The 22689-nt window shown below is 33.4% G+C and overlaps 1 protein-coding gene across 2 annotated transcripts in view; it reads right to left on the bottom strand.

The window, feature by feature from the left end:
• LOC150104054 (DENN domain-containing protein 1B-like) overlaps nt 1-22689 on the bottom strand; it is a 251038-nt gene that overhangs the window by 15550 nt on the left and 212799 nt on the right. For both annotated transcript variants that reach the window (XM_090396720.1, XM_090396721.1), the window contains 3 exons: nt 20135-20245; nt 11584-11660; nt 4816-5026 (listed from right to left, as the gene is read on the bottom strand). In XM_090396720.1, coding sequence (XP_090252846.1) covers nt 4816-5026; nt 11584-11660; nt 20135-20245 — 399 coding nt within the window. The remainder of the gene's footprint in view (nt 1-4815; nt 5027-11583; nt 11661-20134; nt 20246-22689) is intronic.

Raw genomic sequence — 22689 nt, 5'->3', positions numbered from 1 at the left:
TAATATCATTAAGCATGAGCTGCAGAAGAAGAAAATGCTGTGGAAGGTATATAAAGAGAAAGGTGACCAGCAAACACATGAACAGTATAAGGCTCAGACAAGAAAGGTGACCAGCATGGCAAGGAAGGCAAAATCAGATTATGAGAAGAATTTAGCCAAGCAGGCCAAAGGAAATCCCAGAGTACTTTCGTTATGTGGCAAGTAAGAGGAAGAATGACTATGGAAGATTAACCTTAATGAGTGATGATAGTCAGGAGGAGATGGAAGCAGAGAAAATAGGTGAGTTACTGAGTAACTTTGCAAGCATATATCTTCCTAGTGAGGTTACTGTTTTAACCTAATGTAACAGACACTAATGTGGAAACAGAGATGGAGGAATTGGAGGTCCTTATGATATTGCAGAATCTCAATGTAAATACAGCTGTGGGATTAGATGGGATATCAAGCTAAGGTTTCGAAAGAATGTGCAAGAGAACTGGCAATGCCTTTGACTAAGCTGTTTAATTTAAGTCTCAGCTCTGGTAGAGTTCGAAGGGAGTGGAAAGAGTGCAAAATTATTCCTTTGCATAAGGGAGGTTCTAAGTCTACAGTAGTAAATTATAGATCAATCAGTATCTCAGGCGTGGTGGTAAAAGTATTAGAAAAATTAGTAAAAAAAAAAAAGAGAGAGAGAGAGAGAGAGAGAATTCAAGAATGGGTAGTATATAATGGGTAAGAATGAAGATCAACATGGCTTTGTGAAGGGTCGGTCATGCCCTTAGTAATTTACTAACTTTTTATAATAGAGTAACAGCTGAGTTGGATCAAGGAAATCGCTACGCAATGATTTTGCTGGATTTTGCAAAGGCAAATTTGACAGAATACCACATGAAACACTGTTATGCAAATTAGAACAAATGGGGATGGATATGACACTAGTTAAATGGATAAAAGTCAGATATCAAAAAGTGGTATATGGAGGGATAGAATAGAGGCAAAAGCAGGTGACTAGCAGCATGTCACAAGATTCAGTGCTGGGACCATTGCTGTTTAATTTATATATAAATGATATAAGAAATAACCTAAAAGGAAATATTCAGTTGTTTGCTGATGATGCGAAATTAGGTAAAGTAACAGTTAATCAAGGCAATGTGGAGAGCTTGCAAGATGATTTAAATAGGCTGTTAGTATGGACAAAAGTTAATGGGCGTCACTGCTAAGGTAACACATAAGATTACTTGGCTAGTGAAGAACATATTAACAAGTAGAGATAAGAAAGTTGTAATTCCTCTTTCTAAGGCCTTGATATGCCCACATCTGGATTACTGTGCTCAAGTCTGGTCCCCTGGGGATGTGGAAGAAGTGGAGAGGATTCTGAGGTGAGTGACCAAGATGGTGAGTGGTCTGTGGAATGTGCCCCATGAGGATAGATTGAAAGTGTGTGGATTGCAGAAGTTGGTTGATAGGAGTAAAAGAGGAGATATGATAGAAGCATTTAAGTTGCTTAAAGGATTTTGTAGGATGGATGCAGGGGAAATGTTTCAGCATTTGGCTAGAGGGACCAGAATCAGGAGGTCATCCCTGGAAGTTGAATAAAGGGGTGGTCAGGACTAGATTTTTTGCTTGGAGAGTGGTGAATGAGTGGAATGGGTTGCCAGAGTCATTTGAGAGTGAACCCATTTTCTGTTAATGGGTTCAAGGAGAAGTATAATAGATTGTGTGGATAGATTGGGTCTTCCGCGACGAGTCTTCAGACTACATGGAGGTGCCCATATAATAATAATAATTATATGGAACATTTTGAAAACATGCTCTTTACACTGCTATTCTAAAACCTTCTATCCAGTTAAAATATATTGTGATGTGTTCTCTATCTGGCCACATGGTTCAGACGCATTAGACTCCTTCCTCTTCCATCTCAAAAGACAGCACCCAGTTCGCAATAAAAAAAAATTAATAACAGCCTACCTTTTGTAGATACTCTAATCACACTTTCTTTCTCAGTTTAGAGAAAATCCGCCCACACAAGTAGATACATACACAAACTTGCCCATCAATCCCACTGAACAATATGGTGTTATCAAAGCCCTTGTTAATAGAAATCGCTGTACTATCCAGATTGAACCTACAGCTGAACTTTTCCTTATTGGCCAGACTTTCTTGTCCAATGGTTACAATACCAAAAAGATTAACATATCAATTTTCCCTCCCATTTTCTCACATCTCTCTCAAACATGCTGACTATAGTAATGCTAACATTGTTCCTTACATCTAGGGCACCTCAGAAAAAATAGCCTAAAAAAACTAAAAAAAATACAATCTCTGCACTGCATTCAACCCTTATCTGAAGCTGGCTGCCCTCATCCACTCTCCCAAGGCTCTTCTATCTCCTCTCTCTGTTCTAGGTGTTTACAAAGTTCCTAGTTCCTGCAAATTATCAAAACTGAGAGTTCTGCTAACATCTGCCTAGAAGAACAGAAAAAATACATCTGCTGCTATAAGTATGTCAGTCAGGTCTAGCTGACCATGCCTTGCACAGAATCAAATAGAAGAAAACTACCATGATTCACCACAACAAATACAAATTTGAAAGACTTTTTTTAGAATCAGCAGTAGATTAAAAAAAAAAACAACCTAATCTTAATAAATATGGTTGTATTAAACTTCCCAAGTTTTGGGAAACTTCAATTCTTAGGCCTCCTGCCCAACACAGCTAAGACTAGCTAATAGCACCCAAAGAGGATGGTCTTCACAGGACTTTAGGCTTTCAATGTAATCTTTTCCACTTATTTCATGTGCAATTTTGTGTTTTTTTTTTTGTTTTTTTTTGCAATTTTAATATTCTTTTACTGACTATGTCTTCGCGACTGATATGAAATATAGGAATGATTAAATGTTTTGTTTAATTATTTATATATGTGGTATTTATTCCATTAAACCTTATGAGTATAATAACATGAAAATACAAGTGGAAAAATAGGCAGTATCCTTATGTCTGCATAATCTACTTTTCCTGTGGTAAAGAATTACATAGATCAGACTGGGAGAAATTTGGCTTAACTTAAAGAGAATACTGTAGCCATGTAATATACGTTCGTATCTTTGCAGAAAATCAAAAACTGGACTGGTCTGACAACTGTCTTCTCTCTTTAGCATTGGTGCTTGCATTCTATGAAGTGTTATTTGTGTGAGTTTGAATGCTATTCTAAGTGTTATTTTGCATAACGCTTAGAAGTCATTGCATGCTGCATGCGTCAGGTGTATGTCACAAATCACTATCTGAAGTGTTGTGCATTTAAAAAAAAACAATTTTTTTTGGTAAGCCTTAGTATTTTTACACTTTTTTTTTTATTAGTTGTTTGCTCTGATGATGCTACTAGATACATGACAATAAAACATGTTGGTTACATTTAATATAACTGCCATCAAAGTATTCACAGTATTTTAATGTTATATGATCTTGAGATAAATTATTTCAACATCTGTTAAAGGTATTAATAGGATGATTAAGATAGAACTGACCTGATGGATAAGACAATCAAGTTGTTGTTTGAATGCAAAATCATCAGCTAGCCTGTCCATTTTGTAAAAAAAAAACAAAAAAACTTGTCATCTCTGTTTGAGATCAGCATGCATTCCTTAACAGAAATTGATTTTAAAATGAGATCTCTCTCTCAAGAAAGTAACATGTGCAAAACCACTTAGTCACAGAGATGATGATTTATGACAGAAAATGTACATGACTTCAAGAGTATGGATGATGTGGAGAGAGAGGAAGAATATGGGAGGTACTGTGTAATGGTGATGCTCTTCACCACTCAAAATGTTCCATCTACTGTAAGGAAACTCCCTCCTCAAAGTACAGCAAGCACAGAATAAATGTGCTTGCTATACATAATTCACTAGGTAAATATTACTTTCATCATCATGCGTATCAAGAATTTAGGTCTAGCATGGCCTGTTCAGGCCTTAGAAGTCATCGTTGAATCGTTTAAGAGGATGTCCTGGTTTTCTTTTTCCTAATGGCTTGTACTTTAAGGCTTATTTCGGTAATCTTTCTGTTTTCATTCTTTGAACGTGTTCCATCCATTTATGTTTACATTTTAAAAATTTTTCTATTACTAGTTCTTGGTTTAATTCTTTCATAATTTCTTCGTTTCTTTTGTGATCAAATAGGGTATACTTTGCAGTTTTTCTCATAAACTTCATTTCTGCTGTTATTAATCTTTGTTTGTCTTTTTGTTTTATTGTCCAGATTTCGCATCCATACATTAAGACTGGTAGGGCTAATGTATTGTAAACTTTTAGTCTGGTTTGTTTTTGAACTAGGTTTGGTTTAAATATAGAGTTAATTACACCTGTTATTTTTAAATATTTTGCAATTTTTAAATTTATATCTTTTTCATTTTCATATGTGATCATACATCCTAGGTAGTTAAATGAATTCACCTGTTCTAAGATCTTGTTATCTATTACTATTTTAGTTCTTGCTGGATCTTGTCCTTTAAAGGCCATAGTTTTTGATTTTTCTGTTGATATTATCATACCATAATCTTTGGCTATCTCATTTAGATCTAAAATAGTAAAATATTACTTTCATACTAGCAATAAATGGAACTTATATTCCTCTGATAATGCCACACAGTCATTATATCATCTAACATGATGATCTAACAATTCTGAGTTTATCACTTCTATACCATTGGTACCTATAAATAAGCTTTTTTTTTTTTAATACATAAAATTGCTTAGAGTTCCCTTCATCTGAGGTAAATCATATTTAACAGGTAACAATGGCTTTCCAAACTTCTTATTATAACACGTTCCAAGACTTACCTGTTCAAGTTTTTCACTTGTTGTGCAATTATCACATACATCATTATCACTTGATACTGAACACCTCCGAAAAATTAAATCTTGTAAATCACCCATCAAGTCCATATCGATTCTCTGAATATTCAAATCTGGACTACGTTCTGTATCAGATCCTGATTCTTCAGATACTTGAGTAACATCATCTACAGTAAGCATTTTATAGCGTCTTGTTCTAAAAACAGATAAATCATCAGAAGCAAACAATGGCAAAAATATGTTGAAATACTCCCTTATTGTCTATATCAGAGGTGTCTAAAAACTAACTAGCAGGTGAAGGATAAAATAATTTAATTATGCATTACTGTATTTGTATATATCTGCATCAATAAAAATTTAACACAGATTCAAAGCAGAGTATGTTAATGACTCAATTTGCATTTTATTATCAATTATTGAGTTTTCATTATACATAAATATTAGAAGTCAAACATTGATTTATTATATTGGAAGTTTATTTTCCACTTAGTTAGACTATAATAAATTCAGTTTAATCCTTTATCCAAGTGTAATCTGAAGTATCTTCAGGACTGAGGCAACTCGTAGTAAAGGTGGACCAAGCTCTCATCACTCCTTGTTTCAGTATCTCCCATAATGCAAAGTAAATCTCCTTGCGGACCTGTATAATGCTATGCATTAAGGGAAGGGCCACTACACTACCCAGACCGGTTTCGACCTTTATTGAGGTCTCATCAGTGGGAGCCAGACCCAGAAGTGATGATACTAAGGCAGAAAATGACCTCTCCATTGCTTCTGCCTGAGTATCACCACTTTTGGGTCTGGCTCCCACTGACGAGACCTCAATAAAGGTCAAAACCGGTCTGGGTAGTGGCCCTTCCCATAATGCATAGCATTATACATGTCCGCAAGGAGATGTGCTTTGCATTATGGGAGATACTGAGACCAGGAGTGATGAGATCTTGGTCCACCTTTACTATGAGTTGCCTCAGTCCTGAAGATACTTCAGATGCAAACTTTGTTTGCTTACACTTGGATAAAGGATTAAACTAAATTTATTATGATTTATTATATCTTAAATAGAGATACCTAGTTGAAACTACAGAAATGGTATTGGCATTTATTAACATTTCTTGTTATATCTTTTTAATATTTAAGTTTGAAACAACAGTGCACAAATATGTAAAATATACATACAATAATCTTAAATAAGAATCTGATTAGGTGACATGGATAATGATTATCATTCATGTTTTTGTTTAAAGGAAGAAATAGATATCTAAGGGTAATTAACTAACTTTTAGTTAGTTATTAAGGTTAGGGTACCCACAAAAAATCATAGTTTTGAGGTAAAAATAATAAAAAAAATTTTATTTGATTTATTTTTTTATAAAGTTTATATACTAAAGAATATATTCCGTAATTTTCGTACTCAAAAACTTCCTACATTTTGAGTTATCTTATCATATTATTTATCATATTTATCATTTAAATGCTCAATAAATATGCAAAAACTTTAAACTGTTATAACTTTGCTTGTAATTGTCAGAGTTAAAAATTTAAAAAGTAAATTATGTAGATTTAAAAGCTCTATAGCATCAGTTTCGTAAGTAAAATCAATTGTGAGAAGAAATTTTATTGGTTCTTGCTACCATTGCTATATTGTAAGCTGCTTTGAAATAAGCCAATCAGAGCAAAACTTACAACACCAAAACTGGAACGAATATGGCTGCCACTAACTCGTGCGTTTAAGTATGTTTTCAAAGCTTTGTCTTCAGTCTGAGATTTATTATAAAAATTAAGTTTTAATATAACATTTAGAAACATAAATAAATAAATATATATATATATATACACATGCCTAAAAGAAGAGAAGAAATAGCAATATATGATGCACTGATAACTTTTAATGGTGGTGATCTAGGAAGATTACCAGTATTTGAGAGATTGGGACTGAAAATAGGTGAACAATGTTTACAAACATTTCAGATATTTGATAAACAGAGATGCTTAAGAGCAAAAAAAGCTGCCTCAGAAGAAGAAAAATTAAAAAGAAAGCAAAATCTGTTAATAACACATATATTGCTGGTGGTTTTTAAATATTCATAGAATAATAATAAAGTATAGTTATAAACTTTAAATTGACTTTTCTCTGGTTTTTAAATTTTAACACATTGCAGTTGGTTTTGGCAAGATATCTTAAAAACTATTAGTCCTAGAATATTATTATTTTTTTCTAACACAGCTTAATATCCAGAATCTATTGAACTAAAATTATAATCATTGATATGTATTTTCATTTTTATTTTTTAAGTTTATTTTTCAAACATGCAAAATTTGTGTAATAATCATTATATGGACAAATTAAATTTCATAGCTTTAAAGGAACTGATATTTGCTCAATAATTTTAGTTTATATTGTTTAATAGATATGATAGAATATCTGTAGCAAATTTGAACTGAAAAAAAAATTATTTGTTTTATAAAAAAAGTGACACAAAAAATTAATGTTAATTTTTTAAACATTTTTTCCAAGAAAGTTATTACTGACATTGCTCCCTAACAAAAACAATAAATAATATGACTGTTATTTGATTAATAATTTTTTTCCAATTCCATGGTACACTCTATCCTTAAACTATTAACATATTTTGCCTTGGTCATCCATGTATGGGCACAAAGATATAAAATAGTACATGCAGGCACAACAGCAGCATAACAAACACATTGTCCAAAAATAGTCTTCTCCTCAGGTTTATATTTACATTTGTATAAAGAGGTTTTTCCCTGCTGGATCCAACGATCTGTATCGAAGGTCTGTGAATAAATGTTAGATATAAATAAAAATCCAAGAGACACTGAAATCTGCAACAGCTCAAAAGCATTCCTCTAACCTGAATAAAAATGATTGCCTACACTGTCCAAAATCTGAGAAATTGCCATCATAAGAATGTAAGCTGATCAAGATCCTCTCACCATGCCCAGAGAGTGTGGCAGTTAGGACTGTAAGGTCAGGACATATTAAACCAAGTCTGTTTGCCTTCTTGCTGTTGTGCCCATGCATATACACTATTTCATATCTTTTGACTATGAATATACCTTCTTTAGTGATTAAAGTGAAATACAGGTTAATAATTCAATAACTCAATAACAGTAAGAGTTAGTTAATGTTATTTATTATATGGGTAACTCCATGGAGTGAGAAGACATTGCAGGAGATCCACACTAACCTTTATACATTTGACACCTTTCACATCTCAAACTCATTCGCTGAGGGGACTTACAACTACTTCTGGCAATCCATTCCAGTAATTCACTACTCTCCAAGCAAAAAATCTCTTTTGCTTGGAGAACTACTCTACAGAACCTCTCTGGAAAATCTCTACAGAACCACTTTAGTAACTTATATATGTTGCTATTATGTCCCCTCCTTTCTGTCTACAAACTAAATTTTGCAACTACACACCTTCAATCTACCCTCACAGGGAGCATTGTGTGGACCTGTCATCAACTTGGTTCCTTGTCTCTGGATCATCTCTACAACCTTCTAATCCCACCCCCAAGAAACCTAGGTGATCAAATCTCGCACGGTAGTCAAGATATGGCTGAATCACAGCCTTATAAATTGGGATAATAACATAACTTTCCTATTACTGCTTGTCAATGTGATCAACATCCAAGTAATACTAGCAGCTATTTTGCCAACTTTTGCAATATGCCCCCTGAACTTCAACTCTCTGTCCATCATCACACCCAAATCCCTAGTCTCATCAATTTCCAGCAATTCGGTACTACTACCAATGTGATACACAGTACGTAAGCTTTTTAACTGAAAGTGTGCAAACTGGCATTTTGCTACATTAAATTAACAACCGTTATCCTTTGCTCACAATGCTAATTTTTAAATCAAACTGCAGGATATCGATATCACCTTTATCAACTACTGCTCTCCCCAGTTGTGCATCATCAGCAAAGAATTGAATATCCCCTTTAAATCAGGAATAAAACTGATTTAAAGGGGATAAAACTGATTCCCTATATCACTGATAAAACAAATTAAATAGTGGCCTTAGTAGAGAACTGTGAGTCACTCCACTAGTCACTCTCATTCTTTTAGATTCCACTCCACCATATACTATTCTCTAGTGTCTATGTTGGCCATCCCCCTATTCATACCATCAACTTCATATCCATTCCAATTTGCTCTAACTTATGTAATAGTTTTCCATGTGGTATTCTGTCAAATGACTTTGCAAATTCCAGCAGTAGGCAGGACCTACCTTTATCCTTCCCTAATCATTCTTACTACAAAAAACTATTTTGGATTTACTCTGGCCTACTTAGATTATAAGTTTTCACTTATAATCTAATTTAGCCTTTCTTACCATACAAGTCATGCTGATCATTTTTTTTCTTTATATTTTCTCCACAATGTCTTCTTTTACTTTTTTTCAGCTCCTGCTTTATATCTCTATTCATCCATTTAACCCCTACTTGTCTCTTACAAACAACCACTGCACTATGTTGCTTTCTAAGTTTGTCATAATCATCAGCTTTGTGGTCACAAATTGTTTCTTGACTGAGAATTCCATATTGTTAGCAACCTCTCAGAACAAGACTACATTATCACTTTTTCCCATTTGTAGACAGAGTGAATACCTTGGTTATGGATACATCTTCTGATTCTAATACCAGATTAAGTACTTTCAAACCACTGGTCCCCACTGTGACATGCTGTTTCAGATAATCATCCATTATAAACTGTATAAATTCAATTTCCATCTCATCATGTCCCCATAGTCGAAGTCCCTGTATAATTGCTCAGTCTGCACTTGTGACAATTTGCTGATGCATGGCACTCACATCTTTCTTAGTACTACATCCCTAGGCATATAGCAACAAGCAATACAAATGAACCATATTTAGTTCATAATAATGAACTACATATGTGCACAGTGTGTACCATTAGAATTAAAAGCAACCTGAAAACCTCAGCAGTCAGTTAACTTTATGGTTAGTCACTACCAATTAAAAAGAGGGAGTGGCTACTCCCTCCAAGTGATGAATAGCTAGTCTGCATTTGTCAGACTAATGATAAGGATTAGCACAGCTAGTGTGAACAAGTCAGATTTCTAACTGTACAGAGACCTAATGGTGGACCTTAGGTCTCTAATTAGGAAGCTTACTTGTTCATGCCACTAGAGATGGCTGGAAGTTGATTAGGTGTTCAGGTTATGTTTGATTTCAATGGTACAGACTACACATATTTAGTTCATTATGAAATTTCAGTTAAGTGACTTTAATTTAAGCTAATATAACATTTTAAAGTTTGAATGTTAATTCTGAATTTTCATTTTCATAGTGATTTCATAATCTCAGCTAATTTCAGGTAGTAAACAGAATGGGAGAGGAAAGATTAGCAAAACAAGTGTTCTTTGCCCAGATGGCAGGAAAAAGACCCAGAGAATGTTGACAGATAACAGGTTAATTTGGAGAAATGTCAATAGGAAATTAGTAATTATGTAACTTTTTTATGTAGTACTATCATAATATCCTGTACACTTCCTGAGGGTATATGTAAGGAATTTGATGATAATTTCATGATGTTCTAGCTCTTTTTTTTCTTATATTGTCTCCCATTATTATTTATATGATATTACATCATCAACATAAGATTCCTACCATTTCATTTGTTCTGTTTCTTGACATTTCTTTGTTGATTAGAAAACAAAGAAATGTCAAGAAATGTTTCTTGACATTTATTTGTTTTCTAATCAACACTTACAGCTTTCTTCTTCCTTTTATTTCTAGTTTTAACACAAAATGTGAATAAATTTTATATAGTACACAGGATTACTCCCAACAACAGTATTCTGTGATATGGATTGTGATTTTGTTTGTGAGGAAATTCAGTTCATTATAAAGGTTTTGTATTTTTACTGTTTGCAATAGTGAGCTTAAAATAACATTAGTTCTATGAGACTTAGGCCTGGTCTTTCCATAGTTCATTATAGTGCACACCTACTGTATTACACTCTATTTTTGTTTGTTTAACCCTGTGATTCTGAATAAATCACTCACAGCAATTAATTAGAGAAATTTATGATACCACTCATTCCAATGTTCCAGAAGCTTACTTTTACTCTTTCTCTTAGTTAATTAATGAAAACATATTCCAATGGTCCAGTAGCTTACTTTTACTATTTCTCTTAGTTAATTAATGAAAACAGCATGAAACTTATTTAGCTAGACAAAGTTACAGATGGACATATTTTCAATAACAGTGCTATCATTGTGCAAGTTTTGACTTTGGTACTAAAAAGTCCATATCTGAATTTCCAGCCCATTTTCAGTTATTAAGTACCAAAGCCAAAACTTGCACAATGATATCAAAATAGATGCTAACTTATAGAAAGGTGAGAATAGTGACCATCTTCAGCACTCAACTGCAAAAAAAAGAGTTGTGTATTTCATTTAAAAAATGATATATGTAATTGCTTAAAAAACGTTTTTTTTTTTGTTAATTTGTTAAATCAACACACACACACACACGTATGTGTGTATATTACCCAATTTGCATCCAAAATCTGGGTAAAGAGAATTTAAAAAACAAGGGTCAAAATTACCACTGAATTTTAAATCATAAATAAATATGAGAGAAAAAACTGTACTTTTTTTCAAGTTGCAAAAATATTATACATTTATAGACACAGTCACAAGAGGAGCAAACCTACTATTTATATATTGATAATGACAATAATAAAAAGAAGTTACCTCATAGCAGCTAATGTGGCAATGTTAATTGCTTCCAAGCCACTGTCAACCGACGGTTCTCTTTCATACGATATTTTCTATTTTAAAAAATGAAATAAAATTATAAAAAATACTAACTACTGAAGAAAAAATTAGGTATACTCCAGTATATATCAGTACCAGTATTCTTACTTTATAATCTAAAAGCACTGAGATAGAAGTTCTACTCAATAAACTAAGATTAGTTTGCAATACCAATTTCATTTATTCCCTTTATCAATGCATGTTCCTTTACATGTAACAGAAACGTTAAAACTGGGCAGCATGTGTGAAAGCAAATACTCTGAATTCCACAATTTTTGAATTTTTGATTGATTTCATATTCTTAAACTCAATTCTGTTGATTTACTGTAAAAAAGAGCCTTAGAGAGTACATTTAGATTGTAAGTGGTTCATGAACTGAACTATATGGTACTGTATTTATATTAACGTTACAGTTTGCAATTTTTATTTTACTTAGCATAAGTAGGAAACAAAGAAAAAATGTAGGCAGTTAATTCTGAAGAATTAGAGTTTGGGCAGGTCTGATTATGTAGGATAAATGCCATATGACAAGTTATGCTGCCAATATGAAATACAAAGAAATGGAAAAGATAATATCTATGATGAGTCTCTTGACTCCACTGAGGCCTGAATAAGAATAATAATAATAATATTAGGTAGATTTGTATGCAAATACAGTACATAGCAATAGCTGAACTGAAGCAAATATTGCTAATAGTAACAAATAAGTTGGAATATTTTTTATGTACATCTAAGGCAAAAAAGTAAATGTCAATGGAACTAAAATACCCGAAGACAATTTTGTGCCAATTATATAAATTAGGCATCAAGTCAAACGTAAGCATTGTCCTAATTGAAGTGCTCTTTACTTGCAATACCTGGTCAGGATATCAGTAATGCATTTCCAGTGATCAAAAACACATAGCATGACATACTGTGATATGAGTAGAGCAGTTGATGAACATGAGAAAAAAGAATATATGTCTGGGGGGAGAGGGAGGAAAGAAAAAAAGAAAAGAAGAGTTGTAAAAGATTACCTTAAAAAAGAAAATTAAATCCCAGGAAAGAATATTGATTTTGCATATTTTGTTATTACTCAAACTTCCTATGGATAAGTTAATTTGCCTTCAGTAGTGGAGAGTTTCTAAGCTTTTGTGATTGAAATGAGAAAGGACAACCATATAGTTTATGGACTTCACAATTCTCAAGTAAAATAACAGGAAATGTTCCAAAATAATTGTTCTTCGAGTATCATAAATAGTTAAATCTTGTGAAAGTAATATTTTATGAGTTTGATTCCTGTTTAAAAAGAGATTGAATATATTTGTAGTATAAGGCACTGCTTATGGAACAGGTATGTATTATCATTTTGTGCAATAATTGCTGCTGCTTTCTATTTTTCTCAAAAAAATTTAAGTTCAGATTGCTCAGGAATTGCACTCAAGTGTGTGTTTTGAAGTTTACTCACCAGGGAAGTCAATCTACTAACAATTTTGGATTCATTTATTGAATATGTTAACCTTTTGTCTTTATAGGCAAATTTGAATATGCACACAACATAGACCCATTAACTTTAAGGTATAATTGTAAGTGCAGATGAGTAAAGGGATCATTACCTTGCATAGTTTTATTTATTTATTTATTTTTATGGTCTCTCTCATATACTCTTTGAAAATAAAATGCTGACAAAACACATTTTAGTCTAATTCAGTTGAATACTGAAAACTTAAATTTTAAGTGTATGCCACAGTGAAGCACCAAACCAAATACTTGGGGAAAGAACAGGGGAAAAAATATTTATTTTAAATTCACTTTAAATCACAACTGGACTAATGTAAGATAATAAAAGTATTAACAAAAAATATTTCAGTACAACATGGATTATATTCATAGTATGAAAGATAATACAGAAAGGGTGCTAACTCTGGAACACAAGTTTTACAGTGAATTTTTTTTTTTTTTTTTTTTTTTTTGGTAAAGTGGGGTACTTGGTCATCAATGCAGGGGTCAGAGAAGAATGATGCCAGTAGGTCAGCCTTTTCTTTAGGTAAATGAGCATCATCTGGATGGGCTTAACTGCCATTTGAACAGGAAGAAAGTTTTTTGTATTTAGCATGCTCAAATGTCTGATTTGCTGATTTACTTATTTGTTTTTGCAGCTGTAATGTGCTGCAGTGCAGGCCAAATGTGAAGTTAGAGTTTTGGTTTCAAGCCATGCATGATATGTTGAATTATTTTATTTTTTGTGTACTGACTTGCAACACTTGTTGAAGACATTTTTGAAGGTTTAAACAGAAGTCTGGGGATTTCTGAATGGAATAAGGAAAGAAGGATTTCATTCCAGCAACAATTATTTCAGTTATTTTCCTCCAACTAGATCCCTAGGTAGTAGAAGACAAGCTCGGACAATAACCTTTCCCCAGTCAAGCCACCTCTACATTCTTACAGAATGGCCTGTTGTTATAAACAGGTGACCAGAATAGCCGCCAAAAAAGGCATCTCTTTCCTGACAATACTTGCCAGGGTCACCAGAACTCTATTCACAGAAAGAGGCAAGAAAGTAGGATTGGCTTGGCTGGAAAAGCCTATTATCAGAGCTTTACAAGACCAGGTATACTGTGTGAAAGAATTGTTGATTAAGATAGAAGAGGCTAATGGTGAATCATCAAATTTGCAAAAAAAAATTCTATTGAACTTTACAATTAGTTTATCAAGAAATGAGATTAATCTGAGAAAGGTATAAGATTATGTTCAGGGACATGATTAATATCCTTGGGAGGGAATTAAAATTACTAGCAGTCAGTGTTAACCCCACCCCACTACATATCAATAGCACAATGTTAGTTATTTGCACCAATCATGTAAAGTGAAAGAGAGTTATGACTGTATATAAAGTTATGAAAATTACACATACTTGACAATTTTTTTCTTAATGTTTTAAATATTAACTTTAATCAAAATGGTTCATCATTTCTTGAGTAGTTTCCTGCAGATATACAAGACTAAGCTAATAAGTTCGCATTGAAAGACATCTAAAATACAAAGGCATCAATAGTAAAAGGTTTTTAAGTAAATTGTCGCAGGAAGAGAAATCAAAATTTTTGTTCAAAGAATTAAAACGAGGAAATTTGGTGCACAAAATTCAGTGTGTAAATTTACTAATTTACATTGCACAGATGAACAAGCACACAGATTTGTGTAAATATCATACACTGTGTTTGTCTTTATTTCTGCTTAAACTTGCATATATATAACTTCCTAAAAGTATGCCATAAAAGCCTCCCCACCATCTCCCATACTAGATAACAATTCTCATTTCTCAAGTTTTTATGTTTTATTTGTAGTTACTCAAGAGTTAAAAGATAGGTAACTGGGAGGAGGCCTGCACATGGATGGTAAGAAATGTAAAAGAACTGATCAGAACTTCTGATCCAATGCCCAATCCTCCTTTGGTGCACTCAGTTATTAAATATCTGCCTGGATAATGAAATATGGGACACTTAGCTGACTATATTCTGTATTGGCTTAAACAAAAACATGATGGTACAACATGAACAGATGACTTTTTTAAGAGCAAAACAAATAACAATGTTAAGTACCTATTTGATTTCTGTTCAGAACAAGGAATACCCATTAATAACCAAGTTTCAACATGCATATGTGAATAAATTCATATGGAACAGAAAACATAACAAATAAGAAGTCTTACTGATTATATCACTGTTGATGCGATATCATCAGAATGATTCAGGAAGTGTATTCAGAAGATTTGAAATAGGAAGTAGTCACCATTTAGTTTTGTGCAGGATAAAAGTATCATATTGAAAAGAAAAATATGTATACATTTTTTTTTTTTTTTTAAATGTCAAAACTGGGTTCATCAAATTACATCAGGTGTGAACTGTAGCCTCAAATATATAAATATTATTGGTGGGGGAGATGAAAAAGGTTGAAAATGAGAAACCAAATCTTAGAAACCTAATGGAAAAATCTGAAGATAACACTGACTGATTGAGTCAATGAGTATATGTGTAGACCTGTTTGCAAAGACAGAAAAAAGCAGAACTTCATAGTGGACACAAATTTAAGAGGCAGTTCTGGAAAAAAGAAATCATACTGAAAGTTCTAAGTGCCCTGAAAGAATGCAGAGAACATTTAAGAAAGGCTAAGTTATGTGGAAAAATTGCAAAATCAATGCACAATTTGGTGAGAATATAGAAGATGAATATCATGAAGACAGCAAATATTCTGGAGGTTACTGAACAAAAAAAAACTTAGAAATGGAGGAAAGGGGTACATTGAAAGGATTAAGAGATGATTAAAATTACAAAAACTGAATATAAAGATATTCTGGATGCCTGAAAAAACTTAAAATTATTAAATGAGCAGTGACAAAACAGTGGCAAAAATATCTAGGTAGAGTGATTCCACAAGTACATCTCAGTATTGGAAGTTGAAAAGACTATTAGAAACATGAAATACAGAAAGATAGCTGGAACAGATGATGTTCAACCAGAAATGCTCAAATATGGAGGTATAAAAGTTTTGTAATGCAGACGACATGGTCAGAAGATTGAATTCTGGATAACTGGAGTAGAGCTTATAGTACCAATCTATACAAATGGGAATACACTTGGATATGAGAAGTACAGAGGAATTTCCCACTAAGTGTTTAAGATAAGTTTTATGCAAGAAAACTTGAAGAGTTATGAAAAATTGCAAAAAAGAAACTTAGAGAAGAGCAAGTTAGGTTCAGGTGAACTAGGGCTTGCAAGGACAATTACTTTTAGACTACTTTGAAAAAATTATTCGAGTGACAGAACAGTGGCAAAAAATATTCAGACAGAATGCCTGATTGATTGGCTGAGCAGATAGCATAAACATTCTCCAACCAAATGCTCATGGGTTTGATCCCACCCTGAGTATGGGTGTTTGTAAAAATTTGCTCAAGGTAAGCTTATATAGCTCCTCAAGTTTATAAGGCTTGTCTTTTTTTAAAAAAATAAATAAAAACAAAATAATAAAAATAGTCTAGAATCATAGGAATATAATAATGATCTGCATCTAAATTTTGTAGATCTGAAAAAAAAAAAAAAAGGAATAAGGTGCCAAAAGAAAAGTTGTTCAAAATGCTACAATTATTTGATGTTAACAGAATATTATACAGAGGAACATACAGCCTACATTTAAGTTGGGAGTCACCAGTTAGAATTGAAGGATGTACAGGAAGATGGGTTGATGTTAAGTCAGGTACAGATTACATTCTATACTGTTATATAGTACAATAGTAGATTCTCACTATAGCAAAAACCATTATAACAACTTGCTCATTCACTGCAAACTACTGAAAGTCCTGATACAACCCTTCAGGCACAATGTCATATTAAAGGAAATTCATTATAGCAACGTATTCCTATGAGAAACAATTCTTGTGCTCCCTAGAAGTTTGCTACTGAGAGAGTTCACTATATATAAATTACAACATGAAGAAATGTTGCTAACCTACTGTCAATACCGAGATATTAATCTCAGCTTTCTCTTTTAAGCAGATGATGATGCATTCCTAATAAATCCAGTACTGGTCTTATGAATAACAGCTATAACAGCAGTTATTCATTGCTAGTTTCTGGATGGTCAAGATGTCTGTGTTTATCCTACGTGGAAGATGGATTTTATCAGTCAGTGTGCTTACTGGAGGCCTGAGGAACTTGAAAAAGTTCCATGCTTGAACTCTAAAGCAGAGTTTCCAGATGATATAAAAATAAAATATATAAAAAAAAATGATAAATCTTCTTAGCTTGTTCTGATGTACTATATATAGGTTTATAACCATTCATGGGTGAAACACACAAAAAAGAAATTATTGAATACCCCACAAAGCATCTTATTTCTCTCCTCCAAAGTGGTTTATTTCATGTGACATGCAAATATACTTTTTTTTCTTTTTGAAGCAGCTATTTTTTGAAATACTGTCATGTATCAGAAATAATCTGGATGGTTCTGACACCTAAAACTTTCTAGCTAATCATCAATGAAATAACATTACAGAAATCTCTGCTTACATTATGTTCTTTTAATTCAATTTTTTTTTTTGTCAAAATAGGGAAATGAAATGTTGAGCCAAATTATCAGTCTTCAAATTAATAGTATCTTCAACTTTTTTTTTTTTTTTTAAAAAGGTACAGCAGTGATGCATTTCCTGTAAATAATTTAAATTTTATTATTATTATTATTTCGGGCAACTCCAAGGAGTCGACAGACTCATCGAGAGAGGCCCTAACATTATGTCAAGAACAACTATTCGACATTCACACAGTATCTATCATACCTTGCCTTGAACTCATTCACGGTCATAGCACCCACAACAGACTCTGGCAGCTTATTCCACTCATTCACCACCTCTCCAAGTAAAAAACCTAGCTCTAACACCTCTGCTAACCACATTCTTGCCCAGCTTCTATGTATGGCCCCTAGTTCTCCCACCACCAGTCCTATTCTCAAAAATATCTTCTGGATTAATCTTATAGAAACCCTTCAGTAATTTGAATGTCTCAATCATATCACCTCTTTTCCACCTATCACCCAATTTTTGTAACCCACAAATCTTCAACCTGTTATCATAAGGTTCATTCCACAGACCTGCTATCATCTTGGTCACTCGTCTCTGGATCCTCTCCACCTCCTCCCCATCAAGAAGAAACCCTGACGCCCATATCTGGGCACAGGAGTCTAGATGGGGTCTTATCAGGGCTCGATACAGAGGAACAATAACTTGTTTGTCTCTGCTTGTTAAAGTATTTTTCAGAAGCCAAGTGATTTGATAAGCTGATTTAGCCACTTTTGCGATGTGCCCCCTAAACTTCAACTCCCTATCCACCAACACTCCCAAATCCCTGGCCTCATCAATCTCCTGGAGTACGGTTCCACCAATGTGATATACTGCTGCTAATCTTTTCACCCCAAAATGCATAACCTTACACTTTGCCACATTAAACTGACATCCATTTTCCCTAGCCCAGTCCTCCAAACTATCCAAATCATCTTGCAAAATTTTGACATCCTGTGCACTCGCAATTGCTTTACCCAACTTTGTATCATCAGCAAACAAGTGGACACTTCCTCTCAGATCCTTTCCTATATCGTTAATGAACAAATTTAAAAGTAGTGGTCCAAGAACAGAACCCAGAGGCACACCACTAGTCACAAGCCATCTTTTGGACTCAACTCCTGAATAAACCACTCTTTGGTATCTCTCCATCAACCACCCTCCTATCCATCTCACCAACCCTATATCTATCTCCCATCTGCTCCAGTTTACTGATTAGAGTTCCATGTGGTATCCTGTCAAAGGCCTTGGCAAGGTCCAGTTGAATCACTGTAAACCCATTACCCTTATCCAGTTCAGTCGTCACTGTGTTATAAAACGTGAGCCAGTTACTGAGGCATGATCTACCCTTCACAAAACTATGTTGTCTGCTATGCAGTATCCCATTTTCATCTATCCAATCCTGTATTATTTTCTTGACTAATTTCTCCAAGACCTTGACAATGATTCCTGATATGCTAATCGGTCAGTAATTTACAACAGCAGTCTTGGAACCTCCTTTATGCAGTGGAACTATGCATAAAGGAGGTTCCGCTTCACATACGACATGAGCTGGTATACCATCCAATCCCACAGATGTATTGACATCGAGGTTTTGCAATAGACAACTCATCTCCACTTCATTCACCACAATTCCCATATAATCTATTGGTTCATTCATTTCTGCATTGTCACTACCTGGATGATATATTCTTGCAAAGTGCTTGCTCAGTAATTCAACTACATCAACTGATTCGGTTACCTCCCTACCATCGGTATTCTTTAAAATCATTCTGCCATATACATTTTTTCTTTTACTTGCAACATATTGAAAAAACTGTTTGGGATTCTTTTAGCCTGCATGGCTAATGTTCTTTCATAATCCTTTTTTGCTTTTCTTATGCAAATATCAGCAGTCCATAAATTGTAATACCTACTTTTGGAATTTTATAATTATCATAACATTTTAAAGTTTCATAGGGTGGCCATAGCAAACTCAGTTCAGAATACATATTTGTTCCTCATAACATGATTTTGTAAACTACACAGTGTCAATCATATATATATATATGACAGAGCATGAATGAGTCCTTAGGAAGAGTAAAAAGTTTTAAATACAGCCAAACACTGTTGATATGGGAGGAGGGCGATGAAGACTTTATAGAAATACCAAACTATCTGCTTTAATAAATTGATGTTTGCAGAGATATTTAAACACAACCAAGTGACTTATATATGAAACCAAGGCTTATTGTTAAAAAAAATGCACTGAATAGGTGATCAGTAGACATCCAGAAAGAAAATGAGTATAACTGTCCAATTTATCTCAAATATTTGAGAAAACTTAAAAACAAAGTGATATATACTGAGTGTATTTGTTTCTGCAGTTTCAAATGTATATATATATAACAATAAAGCACTCACCTTGCTACTCAAAGCTAAACTGAATGGTCTACTCCTTGAAAGAACAGGGCTTGAAGGGGCACTTTTTGGCTGACCAGGATGTTTTCGATCATACGATAGTTCTTGATTTGGCTACAAAAGAAACAATATTTCAGATATTATGTTTTGCATTATTTCAGAGTGATTCTGCATCATGATGAATTATTGACAGATGCTTAACAATGAATATATCTGACTATGTGGATAGATTGATGTCTTCGTGAATACAGAACATGAGGATTTTGAGTTCAGTCATGAAGCATCAAAAGTGGAAACATCCTAACCATGTCACATATTTCAAAGACATATATATATATATATATAAAAGCTAAATGAACCTAGTTTTATTAGGATTGGCTATTAATCAACAAGCAGAGACTGCTTTATCATCTAAGAATAATCAATCTGTGAAGTAATGGGAAAGATGTACACGAAGAACAAGACAATGGAACAAGTGTTGAAAGTTTATTTTTCACTAGGTAAAGTGAAAAATATATTTCACTATGATAAATTTAGTTTAATCCTTTATCCCAGTGAGAGCAAACAAATTTTGCACCTGAAAATATCTTCAGGACTGAATATAGTGTTGTACTATCTTACCTGTACTACTACAACACTATATTCAGTCCTGAAGATATTTTCAGGTGCATACTTTGTTTGCTCTCACTGGGATAAAGGATTAAACTAAATTTATCATAGTCTAACCTAGTGAAAAATAAACTTTCAACATCTTTCTCTAAATCCAGAGTAATTTTATAAAAAAAAGGTGGCAAACCTTTTGGCAACTCCTATAGGTAAAGATGACCTTGCTACTGCTTCTGCCTGGTATCTCCAACTCTGTGCCTGGCTCTCATTGAAGAGACCTCAATAAAGGTTGAAACTAGTCTGGATAGTGGCCAATCCCTTAATGCTTAACAGTATACATATCCACAAGGAGATGTGTTTTTCATTATGGGAGATACTGGGATAGGAGTGTTGGTATCTTGCTCCACCTTTGCTACAAGTTGGCTGGTGTTGTACTACTTACCCAGGTAAGATAGTACAACACTATATTCAGTCCTGAAGATATTTTCAGGCACAAACTTTGTTTGCTGTCACTGGGATAAAGGATTAAACTAAATTTATCATAATGGAACAAGTGATCTATTTCAACAAAACATACCAAGTCCTTATATAGTAGTGATTCTGCTAATGCTCAGCATGTATGTTACATTATATATATATATCTGGCACTTTATATGACTGTTAATACATTAATTCTCAGACATACAATTTCACTGTATTCGAATACTAATCTCATTACAGATTAGGTGAATTTTCATTTCATAACACTACTGATGAAATAAAATTTTAAACTGGTGCATGAGGATGTCCAGATCTATATATAAGGATTGGCTAAGGATCAAATAAAGAAAATTCTACTCTAGAAATCAAGGAGCTTTGTCAAACCACTATAGATCTCCAGTGGCAGTGATCATACTGAAAAAAAAATAAATCATCTGCTAACTGGTTGAAAAGCAGAAGTGATATTCACCAGAATAGCTGCCACATTACAATCTTGTAATATTACAATAATGCAAGATTATAAATTTCCTCACATTACAATCAATATTACATAAACTATCTATATAGTAAAGGAAATCCATAATGGGAATTTTTTCAGACACATGACAAGGTAATATAGCCTTCAACTACTAGTGAGATTTCTATTTCAATAAGAGCTCTAACAGTACTGATAACAGTTGATAAGATGGCTAATTCAGAAATAGATTGATTTTTGTTTTTGTTTATTACATGGTAAATGCTTTTTGAAACTGCAAATCTTTTCTAACTAAAAAATAATGTCCAGATTTAGCTTTAGTCACATTAGGATTTTAGAAATATGCAATAAAATAATCAATAAGGAAACAAAACACAAAATATTATGATGCAATACTTATTATTTTAATATTTAGTTCCCATTCAGAAGATGTTTTGAATCAATGATTCAGGTCATCTAACTTTAAAAGGAAGCAGTGGAGTGGAAGAGAGATTGAAAATAGGATAGAGTTCAATTCCTCAAAATAACATACTTGAAACTTTTCCACACACGAGACTGTGGAACCTACAGCATATTAGTGCTGTGTGGGGAAAATCCTCTAGTTTTTCAGAAAGAAAAACTGGCAATTGTAGTCCTTGGGGAACATGAGAAAAGCTGTTCTAGAGGACAGATGGAATAAAGAAAAAGTTCAGTGGGTTTGAAATTAGCTGCTAATGGGTGTTTCTTAAACATTCCGAGAACGTGACTGTAATGAACCTTCAATTATAGATAGACTAATGCCTTCTGGACAGCAACAAGAATTTTTTGGAAGATTTTTGGTGCATCACTTCAAATGCAAAAACAGTATTCAAAGGCTGGGTAGGTTAACAGTTGTACAGAAAAGATTGGATCATCAGCATGGAAAAGAAACATATCTGACCTTCAAATATCCTTGATGCTTTTCTTTGGTGTATTTTACATAGAAGTCTTACTCTGCTATGTATTACATCACATATGT

The sequence above is a fragment of the Typopeltis vanoorti genome, chromosome 8 (assembly GCF_054136105.1).
Source record: "Typopeltis vanoorti isolate ZY-2024b chromosome 8, IOZ_Tvanoo_1.0, whole genome shotgun sequence".
In the NCBI taxonomy this organism is placed as follows: Eukaryota; Metazoa; Arthropoda; class Arachnida; order Uropygi; family Thelyphonidae; genus Typopeltis; species Typopeltis vanoorti.
The sequence above is the reverse complement of the archived record's forward strand: the minus strand, read 5'-3'. Positions and strand labels throughout refer to the sequence as shown.